Below are 14219 nucleotides of genomic sequence, written 5' to 3'. Positions count from 1 at the left end.
TGTGGAGTACAGTATCCCATGCCATGTAAATAGTTAGTATCCAACAACTATCATCACACAAAACCTGACCCAACCATGTTATTGTAAACCCAGCTCTCACAACCTCACCACATTATCTGTAGAATCATCCCTATGCTGACCCCCTATGCTGCACCCAAAACCTATGGAAATGGACCAATTCAGCCCCACAGTTCTAACATTTATACAGACTCTGTTGTCAAAGACTGGATTTGAAAGGGAGGTATGACTCAGTGTTCAGAGGGCTTTGTCCTCAGCAACTCAAGCCAGGAGCACTGTGCCCAGTAGCATGTCAGGGCCCTAATTTGCAGATACATGGGAAGTCTAGGTGGAGGGCCCATAAATGGCAGGAACCAGGTGGAGCTGACATAACAGGGTCAAGGGTTAGTCAACTGAATATTTGTAAGGCTGGTGTGGGTTCCAACCTGGGTGACTCCTCAGTCCTCTGGCTGTCAAGATCATATGCTGTATCGAGCTTAGATTTGACAGGGGTGAGGGTAAAGAGTAAAGAACCCTTTACTTGAGCCCAAGCCATACAAATGTAAATACAGTTGTGTACAACAAGAAATAAACAGGAATAAAGTAATAAACACTGCTCCACCATCCATTCCTTACAATATTACTGGCAACTTGAGTTACAGGTTTAACAGACAACAACCCAAAAGGAGAATGGAGAAGGCTGTCATATCCATACAACTCCGGACCTCTGCTCCTGATTCTGGACCTCCATCCCCTCCTCCAGAACTCCACATCCCCCACCATCTCCTCCCCCTGTTGGTTGTTGAGAGTCCACTCTACCTCTGGCTCCAACACAACGTCCAACACTACCTCTGGTCTGACTCCGGTTTACTCTGGGTCTGATCCCAACCTTGTACCTTCCAGACCAGAGCTTGTGATGCTCCACACCTCCAGCTCCAGACTCCTGTACTGGAACCCCATCACACCTCCACCTCTGGAACTCTGGTCACATCTCTGCCTCTGGACTTTGACCTCTGTCAGAGACCAGATTCGAGATGAGGGAGAGTCTCCATGACGGAGGGCTTTGGCCTCAGTGACTTATGCCAAGAGCGCTGTGCCTAGTGACACGTCCGTGCCCTAACTTACTGACTGGCAATCAGAACCGAAGGGGGGTAACTCTAGTTGATTTTATTACTGGAGTGTAACCTATGTACAAGTTGGATATATATATAGTTACAGCGAAGATGGGTCTGCAATTGGCAGAGCCGAACGGAGCGGAGCTAACGGGGTTAAACATTAGCCAACTGAATATTACCGACGAGTTGGGTTGCAGGGTTAGCGGAAAGGCAGGCGATAACCCAGAAACGAAAAGGAGGGATAGGCCCGAAGGTGGGCTCTGCAGGGCAGGTGAGTGTATTGCCCAGCGGAGATGGGAGTGCACTAGCGGACGTCAGAGCTGTCTGGAAGTCTTCGGGGCTCCGTACTTAGGGAGGCGTAGGTAATAAATTGAAAGGAGGGGGTGGTGACCATCGAGGGGTACCGAGAGGATTGCGGAATACAGGAGCTCCGAGGTTAGTGAGGAAGGACCGGAGTTGGACCGGAGTAATCGGAGGGACCGGAAGTCGATGGCCGGGGATGGATATGACAACCTCCTCCTCTGTCTTACATCCTTGTATTCTTTATTGCATTTCATTTATTACATCTAGCCAATATTCCAGACTTTGACTTCCGACTCCGGACCCTGCAGTCTCTATTGTATGGTGTCATTTAATCCTCTTGTTGCCTCTTCCTTATTTAGATGGCTGCTTCCTTTCCACATTAGTCAGCTGTCATTCCCCACAACCCACTCCACTCCTTCCCCTCTTGGCCTTGCCCTTTTGGGAAGCACCATAGAGTTCCAACCCTTGACCCTTGGGGTTGTTCCCTCATCCAGTCCCCCTTTGTCTCCTTCCAGTTCCCTTTGTCCTCAACTCCACTCCTGTATTATTATATATACACTCTGTGCATAGTTTCCTGTACCCCTAGTCTGAAATTGACAACTAGAACCAGAATTGACTAGCAGACATCAGAGCTGTCTGGAGGCCTTCAGGGCTCCATACTTAGGGAGGTGTAGGTAATATATTGAATTGAGGGGGTGGTGACCATCGAGGGAGTCAGAGGTGATTACAGGATATGGGGGCTCCAAGGTTAGTGACGAAGGAGTGGAGGTATGGAAGGATCAGAGGTAGTGGAGGATGATGGCCATAGATGGATATGACAGTTGATATCAACAAGGGATGAGATACATAACAACTTAGGATTTATGATGAACTGGACTGGTGCAATATTGGCCTCTTGATATTGGTCATGCTTCTGCTTCTTAATCTGTGGCTTTTCCTTGTGTGCTTTCATGGTTGTTGGTGTTGATAAAAAGGCTAGAAGTATGAACTCAGTTCATGTTATCATATACCCTCTTGGGACATTTCTGAAAGAGATGCTTTGCAGCACCACTGTACAGGAGTTGGTTCTCAAACTATGTATGCACACTGCCCCAGTGGACATATACTATGGCAAACATTCAAGCTGTCTTGATTGGACATGAACATTATTTAACATGAGATTGATAGAGTAAAATGTATAAGATGAAATGGAGGACTAGCAAGTTTATCACTGGTGTACAAGTATTTAATACATGATTTGTGTGAGATAGACAAGAGATAACCAACTCACCTCAGTCCCATTGTATGTGGACTGAGGGAAGGTTGGGTTGTCCAAAAATTAGGTTTATAGTCAGGCACCATGTGTCAGGGCACGGACGGTTATCCGGCTGGCCCAGGCCCCTATCCGGATAGGTTGAGTACCCGTAAGCCGATATCTGCGTGTGATTTGCCGTAGTTAGAACGCAGGCTGTATTCAATGCACTATTTCCGCTATCACGTCATCCCTCACCTGTTATTGCCCCCTTATCCACATGATCTATTCTCCTATTTCATGTCGCTTCTCTATCGGCTACCATGTGTTCCCAATGTAGCCACGCTCTTATGAGTTGCAGAACTCATGTATATAAGGCCTTATTGCCAGCTGGGTTGGCCCCCAGCTTTTACAACGACTAGTTTCCCGGGGAGATTCTTATGCGCGAACTGACGTGCAGACTCTGACACCATGGCACACTGACTTTGGCAGCAATGTAACCAAGAATGAAAATCTAAGATGCCACATGACTCAGCATCAACAAACATGAATTGGTCAAAGCATACACCATAATACCAAGAATTCTAACATTTCATGTTTTCCTTTTTTAACAGGCTAGGTCATCTGTGCCTAGGACAGCATGGCAATCAACCAATCTCATCATGTTTGCCATTATTGTCTTCAGGTGTTGTGTCTGACAACAGAATTGTAGTGCCTAAGCTCATCAAACTCTTTTACATTTCCATTTCACAATCTCTCCAATTATGAGCTCCTCCAATACCTCAAGAACAAAACTCCTCCCCTTGCCAACCAAGTGGGAGGTCCAGTCAGCACTGTCCCTGTGACAGGCCCTTCCCTTTCACCTCCCCACACATAGCTTGACTCTGTGATGCTGCAAGCTACTGGTGGTCTAAATTCAATGCACCATCTCTGCTTATTCCACCAATCTTAGGTGCTAGGATTTCAACAGATTCCACAACTCCGAACCTGGCTTACCTCCAAAATGCCAACCTGATAGCTTGGGGAATGCTTTGAATAATTTGGGGGTATGAATGCTGCCCAATTTCTATTTCATTCTTATTTTCCATTGTTTAGACATCCTAATCATGTTACATTTTGTTTTTATTCTAATTCTTTCAACTTTACAGTGTTGTTCATTTGGGCTTAGTACCCATTTTGTGCTGCTAAGCCAACCCAACAGGGCATTTTCAATGCCCCCATATTGATCTTGGGGGCCCCTTGCCACAACATGCTATGATGCAGGCTGTGACTCAAAGCTCTTGCTTATGCATTCACTTGGGGTTGGGGCCCTGCTTGTGTCATGGTGCAGGTGATAAGAGGCCCCAGGGGCCCCTTATTGAAAACACCCTGTTGGGTTGGCTTAGCAGTGCAGAATGGGTACCCTATAGAGCCCCACCCCTGGCTCTCTTGTCCCTATCATGGTGTCAGGGCACGCCGCACCGTACCGCGCTGCACCCTCTCTGCCCTCTCTTTCTCCCTCTCTCTCCTTCCTCCTTTCCTTCTTTCTCTTCTCTCTCTCTCTTCTTTCTATCCTTATATGGACGACCTCTCCCTTTTCCATATTTGTAGCACAGATGTGTCCAATGCTGAGCACCCTGCATGGGTGCTGTGATGCCGAGCATGCCATGCGTCCCTACTTGTATTTCTCCTCTCTTACACCTGGGATAGACCACAGAGTTGCCTGCAACAACCTGGCTTTGTCCAAGGTCGACATGGCACTTCCACATGACCCATTTTCACATGTATATAAACCTAGCCGAAGCAGGACCAAAGAAGCAGCCTTCTTCTCATTCCCGCTTCAGGCACATATTTCAACCTAGTTTAGCTTTTCACCTTAATGACAATACATTCCCACTTCAGCCTAAGAAGCCACATAGGGACACCAGCCCGAGTGAGGGCTACCTGCCATATGGTCTCACCACCCTGCCGCTGTCCAGGCCGCTAACGCCGAGTGTTATGCCACTACCCCTGCCTCTTCAGAGCCATCCCTGACACATGGCCATATAGTTGGCAAGTCTTTCATGGTGTCATTGGTTTCCAAGTGCTTGTATATTTTTATTCTTGGTTCTGTGGTGGTGTTTGCTCTTATCAGTCAATGACTGTATGGGCTTCCAACCAGTCTTGGGTGAGTTGTTCTCCCCACAACTTATCGTTATGCATGGTCATCCCCCAGTCAATTGTCAGGGATGCATCTGGAGCCAAGGTGGTCTGGGTATAGTGCCTGGTGCTGAGGACCTCACAGGGTGGACTGGGTGTGCATACTGGCAGGCCCAATATGGGACAGCTGTCCCTGGCCACTCAGACTGAAGTGGGAAAGATGTACATATTGTCACTGAAAGGGAAACTAAACTAGGTTAGGGTACTTGCCTGAAGTGGGAAAGATGAGAAGAAGGTTGCTTCTCCAGTTCCCACTTTGGCTGTGTTTATATACATGTACCCAGGGTCACATGGGAAGTGCCACATCACCCTCACATACAGCCACAGCCATCTGGGTGTCTCCATGGGAGATCCCAAGGGCATCTGCTGCAGGCATGTGATGGGTGTACACCTGGGTCATCTGCACACCTGGGACTGGGCATGTTGTAGGTGTCATATCCATACAATCCTGACCTCCACTCTGGGCTCCCAGAACTCTGAAACTGACTCTGGACTCCCACTTCCCTTCCATCACCTTTTCCTTGCCAACTCCCAAGAGGTTGTCCCACCTCTGGCTCCAACACCACCTTCAGTCTGACTCCAGACCATTCCAGGTCTGACCTCGACCATGACACCTTCCAGATGAGCACGCAACATCTATGCTCCCAACTCCGGACCTCCACTCTGGCATCCCATTCATGTCTCCACCTCCAGTCTTAGCTCCAACCTTGGACTGTGACCCCCAAACTGGACCAATTCCCTTTACCCTCTTTCCCTGACCCTGCTGGATACCAATCCAGTCCCCATCCTTTCCTGTTTGCCTGATGGGTATATGGCTACAATTTTGTATTTGGAATATGACAGTGGGAACTACTGGATCCATGTGCCATTGAACCATGGGAAAGTTCTGGGTGAGCAGCTCACCCAGAATCTTCCCATGGTTAGTTAGTTTGTCAACCTTGCCTTGGCTATATTTCAGTCATTATATTCATGATCATCCCTGTAATGCTTAGTTTACTGACACTGATTGGGTGCTATGATCATCAGTTGGTTCTCAGAAGTCCCATGAATAAGCAGTTATGGATACTGGGTGCACCACACTTGTGGTCCAAAAATGCATGGAAAATGATGATCCACATGTAAACACCTTGACAGTTTTTTTTGGTGGATGGCCCCAAAGGAAATAAGCAAATGAATTATGTGAGGTCTCAGTGGGGTAGCTCAGCACACAGAGCTGTAAGTGATATGAAGGTGTGTATTTTACAGTGTGTGTAAGCAGTTAATGGAAGTTACCACTTACCCACGTGACTATATGTACCTCATAATTACATATGGCTCGGGGTTCAGGGCTATTGCCCTGACAAATTAGCAGCCAATCAATTCCATAAGCATAACAGGCTTAATGAATGAATAAACTAAATTGGGCAAGCATGATGTGATGTGGTTGCTTATTTTTCATTGCTCATTGCTGCTGATTCTCATTTCAAAACCATCACTATTGACATTTTCCACTGCTATGGAATCACTGATCTAGGACAACAGCTGGGTCCCCACTGAGCTTGAAAAGATGGCATCATACTTCCAATGGCATTTAACCATCCCCATCCCCTGTTGGGGACAAACCCTGGGTCCCCATGACCCCTCTCTATGGCCCACAGCCTAACCTGTAAACACAGCCCATCTCAGGGCATAACTACTGTGGGTAAGAAAGTGAGAAGCTTAACTTCTCACTTTCCCACAGTGGCCCCAATATGGTGAAAAGGGAACCGGGTCTGGAGCATGTGGCACACAGAGCATGTGGGGCGGAGTGCACATGCAGGTCCGGGTCCAGGCTAGTCAGGGTGTGTGCCCTGACATCCCCCCTCTCAGGCCTGCCATTGGAGGCCATCCAAAGCTGTTGCTCTGGGATTGAGAACTGGATCAAGGACTGAAAAACCCTTACAAAAGATGAGGAGAAAAAACAGGCAGGGATGTCCCCAACATCTACATCCCCCTCATCATTACATAGGTTTCACATACTTCCTGCAAGTCATATGTTTCTTTTCTTTGGGCTCCTTCAGACAAGGCTAGCCCTAATGTGGATGCAGTACTCATCCACCACCCCAACATATCCAAATCCTGTTGAGATCCCCAGTCATCCACAGTGAGTACATGGACACAAGTGCAAGATCCAGTACTGGGTGCAACAGTGCTGTCTTGCCCTCCTTGACTACACCCCTGCAGGTCAGGAAAGTGCACCAGCCCCAAGAAGCAGATGGAAGAATTCTTCCCATCTCACTCCTTGCTGGCAACACAAATTGGCTTTTGAATAAAGCCAAATCATTCAAGGTGCTTGCTGGCCAGTGCTGCTTAGGAGCAAATATCCTTTATGCTGCATGGGGCCTCCATCAGATTCTTGAGTTAGGATCTGAGTTCCTGACAAGCCCCCCCCCCCAAACTGCTGTGAGTGACCCTTCCTAATGATCCTACAGCATGAACACATTCAATGGATGAAAGATGAAAAGTAAGTATATCGTATTGTTTCCATTCACACTTGCTCACACAGCACCAGCAGCTCTCCATTCATAACATTGGGTCTGCATTTCTCTTTGTGTCCTTCTCATGGACACCACCATGAATTGGGCTGGCACCATGCCCACATGGACATCACTGGTGTCACATGTTTGTCAGGGGGCCCCCTTCCCCTCTATTTCCTGTGGGGAGGTTGTGATGGAGAACACAATCCTCCAAGTGGTGGTGAGTGTATGCAAGAGAGGGGTCTAGCAGTACAGGACCTCTCCATCCTAACAATGCATGGACTTATCTCAATCACACCTCAAGTCCCCAAGCTCCCCCTCAGGATATTGACCTGATGCAAGAAGACACTGTTGACAAAAGCACATGTGCTTGCAGCACTCTGCAGGCCACTCTGACAGGTACAAGGCCCAAGCCACTCAAATGCCAAAGAGAAGAAAGGGAAAGAAGAAGGCTATGGCTGAAGACGAGTCAATTGAGGATAATGACACAGCTGCCACTGTCATGAAGGGGTCCACCTCCAGAGGGGGGATAATGACTGGCATAAGTTCATCACTGAGTTTGCTATCCCCAACCTCGACGACATCAATGATTGGCCTGAGCTGGCTGTCCTGCATGTTCCCAACCCTACCCCACATCCTTCTTCTTCTCACTGGACTGAAAAGGTGCATGTCCAGCATGATTGCATCATGAACATCAATCTAATTGATGACCTCTCATTCATGATGCAGGTGCTGTATAGCTTCACCTTCCCTTGTGTCTCCACCCTTGATGATGATGATATAAAATATCAATGGAACATGGAGACATTCCAGCTCCCTAGGAAACCTGATTCCATGAGTCCCTTCGGAGGACACCAATGCTGGCCACTGTGGGGTCATTTACAGCTCCACACCTGGATGAAGATGGGGTTGGCACCATCCTGCATTGCATTGCAGGTTACAAACCGATGTTCTTCCCCATCAAATTGGAGGACCCCTTGATTGTCAGGTACAATGACTTGGATACCCAATGCAGCATTGGATTCAAGTACCTGTTCCACTACCCAAACCAGTGTGGGTGCTTTGTCCTCTGCCCAGGGCAAGCACTGCAGGGTTTATCTTCCCTCCAGCGATTTTCCATGGTTGTTGCTGATCTTGTTTTCTAGCATCGTGGCCCTGGCCAGGTCCATTTCATCTTCATGGTGTCATAGGAGAATTGAGCATAGGGGCCCTGATGCAAGGGTCGTTTTTCCTCTCTGTCATATCCATCCATGGCCATCACCCTCCACTACCTCTGGTCCTTGCGGACTACCTCCACTCCTTTGTCATCAACCTCAGAGCCTCCAGATTCCACAATCACCTCCAACTCCCCCAATGGTCACCACCCCCTCAATTCAATATATTACCTACGCCTCCCTAAGTATGGAGCCCTGAAGGCCTCTGGACAGCTCTGATGTCCGCTAGCACACCCTGCCCCCACTGGGCAACTTAGTTGCTTGCCCTGCAAGTCTACCTCCAGGCTGATCCCTCCTTTCCATTTCTGGGTCATAGCCTGTCATTCCGCTAAACCCGTAACCCAACTTGTCAGTAATATTCAGTCAGCTAACATGTAACTCTGTTAGCTCCCTCTGCTTGGTCCCACCATTCACAAGCCCGCCCCTATGTAACTATATATACATAACTTGTAGATAGGTTACACCCCAGTGATAAAATTGACTAGAGTTTCCCTCTTCTAGTTCTCTTTGCCAGGTAGTAAATTAGGGCATGGATGTGTAACTAGGCACAGCGCTCTTGGTCTAGTCGCTGAGGCCAAAGCTGTCATATCTGTGCATACCCAACCCAACCCAACTCCCAGACCTCCTCCTTCACCACCTCTGGAGTCCTACCCTACTGCTGTCCATTCCGATATTCACCTCCGGTCCTGGCACCACACCTCTTCTCACCCCCCATGCCACCTCCACTCCTCCGTCCCTCTCCTGTCCTATCTCCATCCACTCCAATACCCACCTTGGACCAAACACCACCCCTCCCTCCACCCTCCTACTACTACTCCTCCTACTCCTCTGCTCCCTCCTCACAACACCTCCACTGTTACAGGAATGGGTTCCGGGGAACCCAACCTGAGCCGTTTGGCTCACTAATGGAGGTGGCTGCATAGCCATTGGAGGGAGAGCGGAATAGGATGAGTGTACGGAAGTACAACCTGTGGGTTGGCCAACGGTAACTTGGCACTCCTGGGAGCGTACCGGTAGCGAGTATGATGTGGGCTCCTTGAGGGAGCCACCTGGCTGTCTGCTAACAGGGACTTGGCGCTCCTGGGAGCGTGCCGGTAGCGGGTGTGCTGGGAGTGTTTGGCTAACAGTGACTTGGCGCTCAATGGAGCGTGCTGGTAGTGAGGGATACTGGGACTCCCAAAGGGAGTCACCCAGTTGGTGGCTGTTAAAGAAATGGGTTGAGGGTAACCCACATCTTTCCGTCCTTATAGATGACTTAGAATCGTCCACCTCATGTATGTAGGGCAGTTTAGTCATGCAATTAGAATTATCCGATGGCCGTGGAGCTTTTGACAGAAAGCTGAGACCTCGCGGTGAATGGGAGCCTGCTACAATGGATACTTGGTGCTCGTTACGTGAGCGTACCGTGTGCAGGTGTATAGGATCACAGGTTGAGAGAACGTCCTGAACGAGACTAGTCGAGGACATAGGGCTAGCGGGTACTTGGCGCTCAAGGGAGCATACCGGTAGCGAGTGAGATAACGACTCCTTGAGGGAGCTTCCTGAGAATTGATTGACAGGTACTTGGCACCCAATTGGGTGTACTGGCAACAAGTGGTGTTCCAGCTCCTTGAGGGAGCTGCCAGGGGCTGGGTTGACAGATACTTGGCGCCCAGTTGGGCGTACCAGCAACAAGGTATGAGACCATTCATCTGGCGGACGGTCTGTATACATGCCAACGGATACTTGGCGCTCGTAAGGGCGTACCGGTGACGGAGGAGTTAGTCGTTCGTAGGTCGAACGACACATGGTGGGTTCGACGGCTACTTGGCGCTCGCGAGAGCGTTGAAAGAGGGCTCGCGGCTCTCTATGCCGACTAAGCTCGTGGGGCCAAACTCTCCCTAAACCTCTACTTTCTTGACTATACTCTGCTTATCTCGATCCTTAACTCTGTGGTGAGTTCTCCGGGATTTCCGCAAGGTCCGGGCTCAACAAATCCACTACCCACTCGTTGCAGGCTAGATTGTTGCCCTTATTCCTACTGTTGGAATCCACTCACTCACACCCACTCTAGCGCGTCCTAGCACCTTAGAGAAAATGGGGGAGGGGAGAACTTCTTTTTCCAGAATCCGGTATGTACAGGATTATAAGAAATAATTATTTTTAGAATGAATAGATGGGGAATATTGGTACCATATGGCACCTGGGTACCTTATTAGGCGAAATAATAAAAAGAAGGGTAACAGTAACAATAAAAGAATATCAATCAATATCTGAAATGATGGCAAAATATGAAAATAAAAGAAAATAAGCGATATCTCAACGGATTTACGGAATTAAAAACCGAAATTGGAAATGCAGCCGGAGATAACTCTCACACAGCCGATAAGCATTTTTACCAATTTATTAGACGCTGTGGGAACGAGTGAGGCTGGAATTCTGGGTTGCCGCTTGAGATTCCCACGCCCGCACATACTCGTGACCTGCCATGCCTAACATGCCCAACATAGAACTCCGTCAAACCTCCACCGATTGGGACGTTCTTGATATCGTCGGAATCGTACGAATTAGCACTATTTTTGGATACCAAATCTGTACTGAGTCGTCGCATGAATGGAAGTAGATTTCTGAATGTTGGAAGCGGGTATCCGAGCCGGCTCTGTGCGTGGGCGATTATCCCGCCTACAGCGTACCGGCGACGAAGGGAGCGGGCTTGTATCAAATACCCATACATCTGTAGAGTTAACCAGATGCTCACCATAAGGTGAGACAGACGTGGGCCCAGTACCTGGGCAAACGACATGAGTCGCAGCAAAAGGTGATCGCGCATACCTGAGTTGAGTCACATGCGAACTCGATGATCCGTGGCTAGAGTCGTCAACCTCGGCAGGGATGACCCATATAGACGACAACCGAGACATACACAATCTTACACAGACGATACAGTGTTGGCACAAGGAGGTTTACAGTTGTTGCACAGCAGAGGGTGGTGTGTTATTCGTTAGGTTCCGTCTTTTCGGCTCTTGCCGTACATAAACGTGATGCTAACTATTGAATAAGAAATGATCGCAAGAAGTCTCACGAAATAGAATAAATATTCCGGCCAGCACCAAAACCCGATAAGGGAAAGCTTAGCGCGGAGTGAACGTGTAGAAAGGGGGGTAACGGGGAGAAGGTAACAAAGAGAAGGGAAGATATGGAGAAGGAGGACCCGCCATGGTGGACGTTCAGTCAACACGGTCGCGAGAGACTCCATTCCTGTAACAGTGGCTATTGGTGACTTGGCGCTCATGGGAGCGTACCGGTAGCAGGAGTTGTTGGGGAAAGCGGGCTGGTGGACCAGTGCATGGTAGTGGGTGACCGTGGGAATGTCAGGGCACACCCGCCTGACCCGGCTCCACCCGGCCCAACCTGACCCGGTACCCCGCCGGTCCACCCTTCCTTACCTCCTCCCCCTTTCCCTTCTTCCCCCCTCATCCTCCCCTCCTCAGTTTCTCCTTATCTTACTTCTCCTTTATTCTCTCTTTATTCTACATGGACGACTTTCTCTGTATCAATGTGCAACTGACCCATCTGCAGCGTGCCCACAATGTACCCGGCCCGGGCACCTTGGGCGACTTCCCGCTGTGCCCAGCACGCGCGCCTGCACCGGATACCCTCGGGATCTCCCACGGAGACACCCGGGTGGTTACAGCTGTGTGCGAGGGTGACGTGGCATCCATCATGTGATCCAAGCCGCATGTATATAAACGAACCTGAAGTGGGAACCGAAGAAGTAGCCTTCTTCTCAACTTTCCACTTCAGGTAAGTAGTACAATATTTCTCCTTTAATCATAATAACAACTTTCCACTTCAGTCTAAGTGGCCAGGGACTACTGTCCCACATCGGGCCTGTCAGTACGCACGCCCGATCCGCCCCCCGCCAGGCTCTCGGTCCCGGATGCTATACCCGGACCCCCTCGACCCTGGACGAGTCCCTGACAGGGAAGTGGGACCTGCGGGTGTGTGGCCAGGCATCCTGGAGCTGCCTGGACCATATCCTTCTCCTGAGGAGGTGGGATAGGCTACAGTTCCTGATAGGGAACTTCTGGTTGGGTGGGAGTGGGCAGCAGGAGGTTGGGCATGGGAATGCCCTCCTCGTTGCAGTTTTGTCATGGAGAGGATGAATAGGGAGGTGGACATGGTTCCAGGGTTACAGGTTGAGTTTACAGTGGTGGCACAATGGTGAGGATGTTACAATCGTGGTACAAGGTTTGTGGGTTATGTATTTGATAATGAGAAAACATCTTGGCATTTGCCATACATGTCATATGACTTGTGTCTATCTAATACAAAGGTTGTAATGGCCAAGGGAAGTCCCTTGGAAATCAACAAATCCCCCAGCCAGCACCAAAACCCAGTGGGAAAGCTTGGCATGGGGTTTGGCAAAGAACAAAGTGAAGGGAAGGAATTGTCTTACCTGTGTGCATGGTCCATAGGAATCTCCATTTCCATAACATCCACCCTTCCGTCATCCTCCTACTCTTTGTCCATCCGCTCTGATACTCACCTTCGGACCTGACACCTCTCCTCTCCTCCACACCTTCCCTCCTTCCTCCTTCCTCTCTCTTCCCTCTGGCCCTCTTCTGTCGACCCCCCACCAAGTTACGACCTTCTGCCGTTGTCCCGTACTTCGTACTCGGACACCGCTCGTACCTTCACTCTGAGCCTCCATCATAGCTCCTACCTCGGACTTTGACTCCACCTCGGCCTTAGTCCATTGCATTGGTGACCTCATACTGTGTAAACACCATTGCCAATATTCCTCGGACTTTCAACCCTGCCTCCATAACCTCCGTAAGCTCTGTAAGCTCCGTAAGCTCCAAGCTCCATGGATCATCTTTGGCTCTTTCGCCACTTGTAATGTATCTCTTGCGTTTTCCCCTCATCCCTATTTGGACTGCTGCTTCTTCCCATTCTAGCCAGTTAGTCATCATCCCCACTTCTCCTCATCCTCCTGCCCCTCTGGGCCTCGCCCTCCTTACCTCCTTTTGGACGTACCACAGGTTCTGCCTTATGACCTTCGGTACTGCTCCACTTCTGTCATCCCTTTGTTCCCGTTTGGACACCTTCGTTCCAATTCGGATCCCCTTTGTTTCCTTGTGCTTTTGCCCCCTCCATTATATATATTGGTGCTTGTACATACTTGTTTTAAGCTTAGTCTAAAATCGACCTGAAATGCCCCCTAGAGACTTCCTGCTCGCCTACTGTGAAATTAAGGACCAAATGGACAAACAGCAATGGCACAGCACTCCACTTGAGTTGCTGAGGCCAAGGTCCCTCCTTGCTAAGACTCCAGTTCCCCTCCAGAATCGTCCACCCTCGCCTAGTTCTAACAAAAGCCCTCCGCCATGGGGATGTCTCCTTCGTCCCATATCTGGTCTCTGACACTCTCACTCCAATGCATGGTTCAATCTCTGCATGCAAGTTGGGTGGACTGACATCTTCAGTCACAACAGGGTGGTCCCATGGATAGATGCAACACCATGACACAATGCTAACAGCCATTTTGCTCCCATATTGCCAATTCTTGATTGGGGAATCCCTGATGCATGTTTCTTTGTATGGTTGGTAAGACAACATTCCTCCATAGAGATACCTCTGAGTTAATGCTGTTATAGTTTGACATAAAATTAGTTTGGATATATGATGAATTTTCCTGATTTTA

At 49.2% G+C, this 14219-nt stretch overlaps 1 protein-coding gene across 1 annotated transcript; it reads left to right on the top strand.

Annotated features, from left to right (window-relative positions):
- Positions 1 to 6954: 6954 nt before the first annotated feature.
- EI90DRAFT_3020858 (uncharacterized protein) lies at positions 6955 to 8089 on the top strand (the record flags this gene model as incomplete). The annotated part of the gene is made up of 5 exons (XM_039057559.1): positions 6955 to 7245; positions 7275 to 7306; positions 7349 to 7539; positions 7828 to 7982; positions 8060 to 8089. 5 exons carry the CDS (start codon positions 6955 to 6957, stop codon positions 8087 to 8089), a joined length of 699 nt encoding a protein of 232 aa, XP_038909948.1.
- Positions 8090 to 14219: the final 6130 nt, after the last annotated feature.

Source organism: Cantharellus anzutake (assembly GCF_015039405.1).
Source record: "Cantharellus anzutake strain C23 chromosome Unknown EI90scaffold_93, whole genome shotgun sequence".
In the NCBI taxonomy this organism is placed as follows: Eukaryota; Fungi; Basidiomycota; class Agaricomycetes; order Cantharellales; family Hydnaceae; genus Cantharellus; species Cantharellus anzutake.
This window is presented reverse-complemented; position numbering and strand designations above follow the sequence as displayed.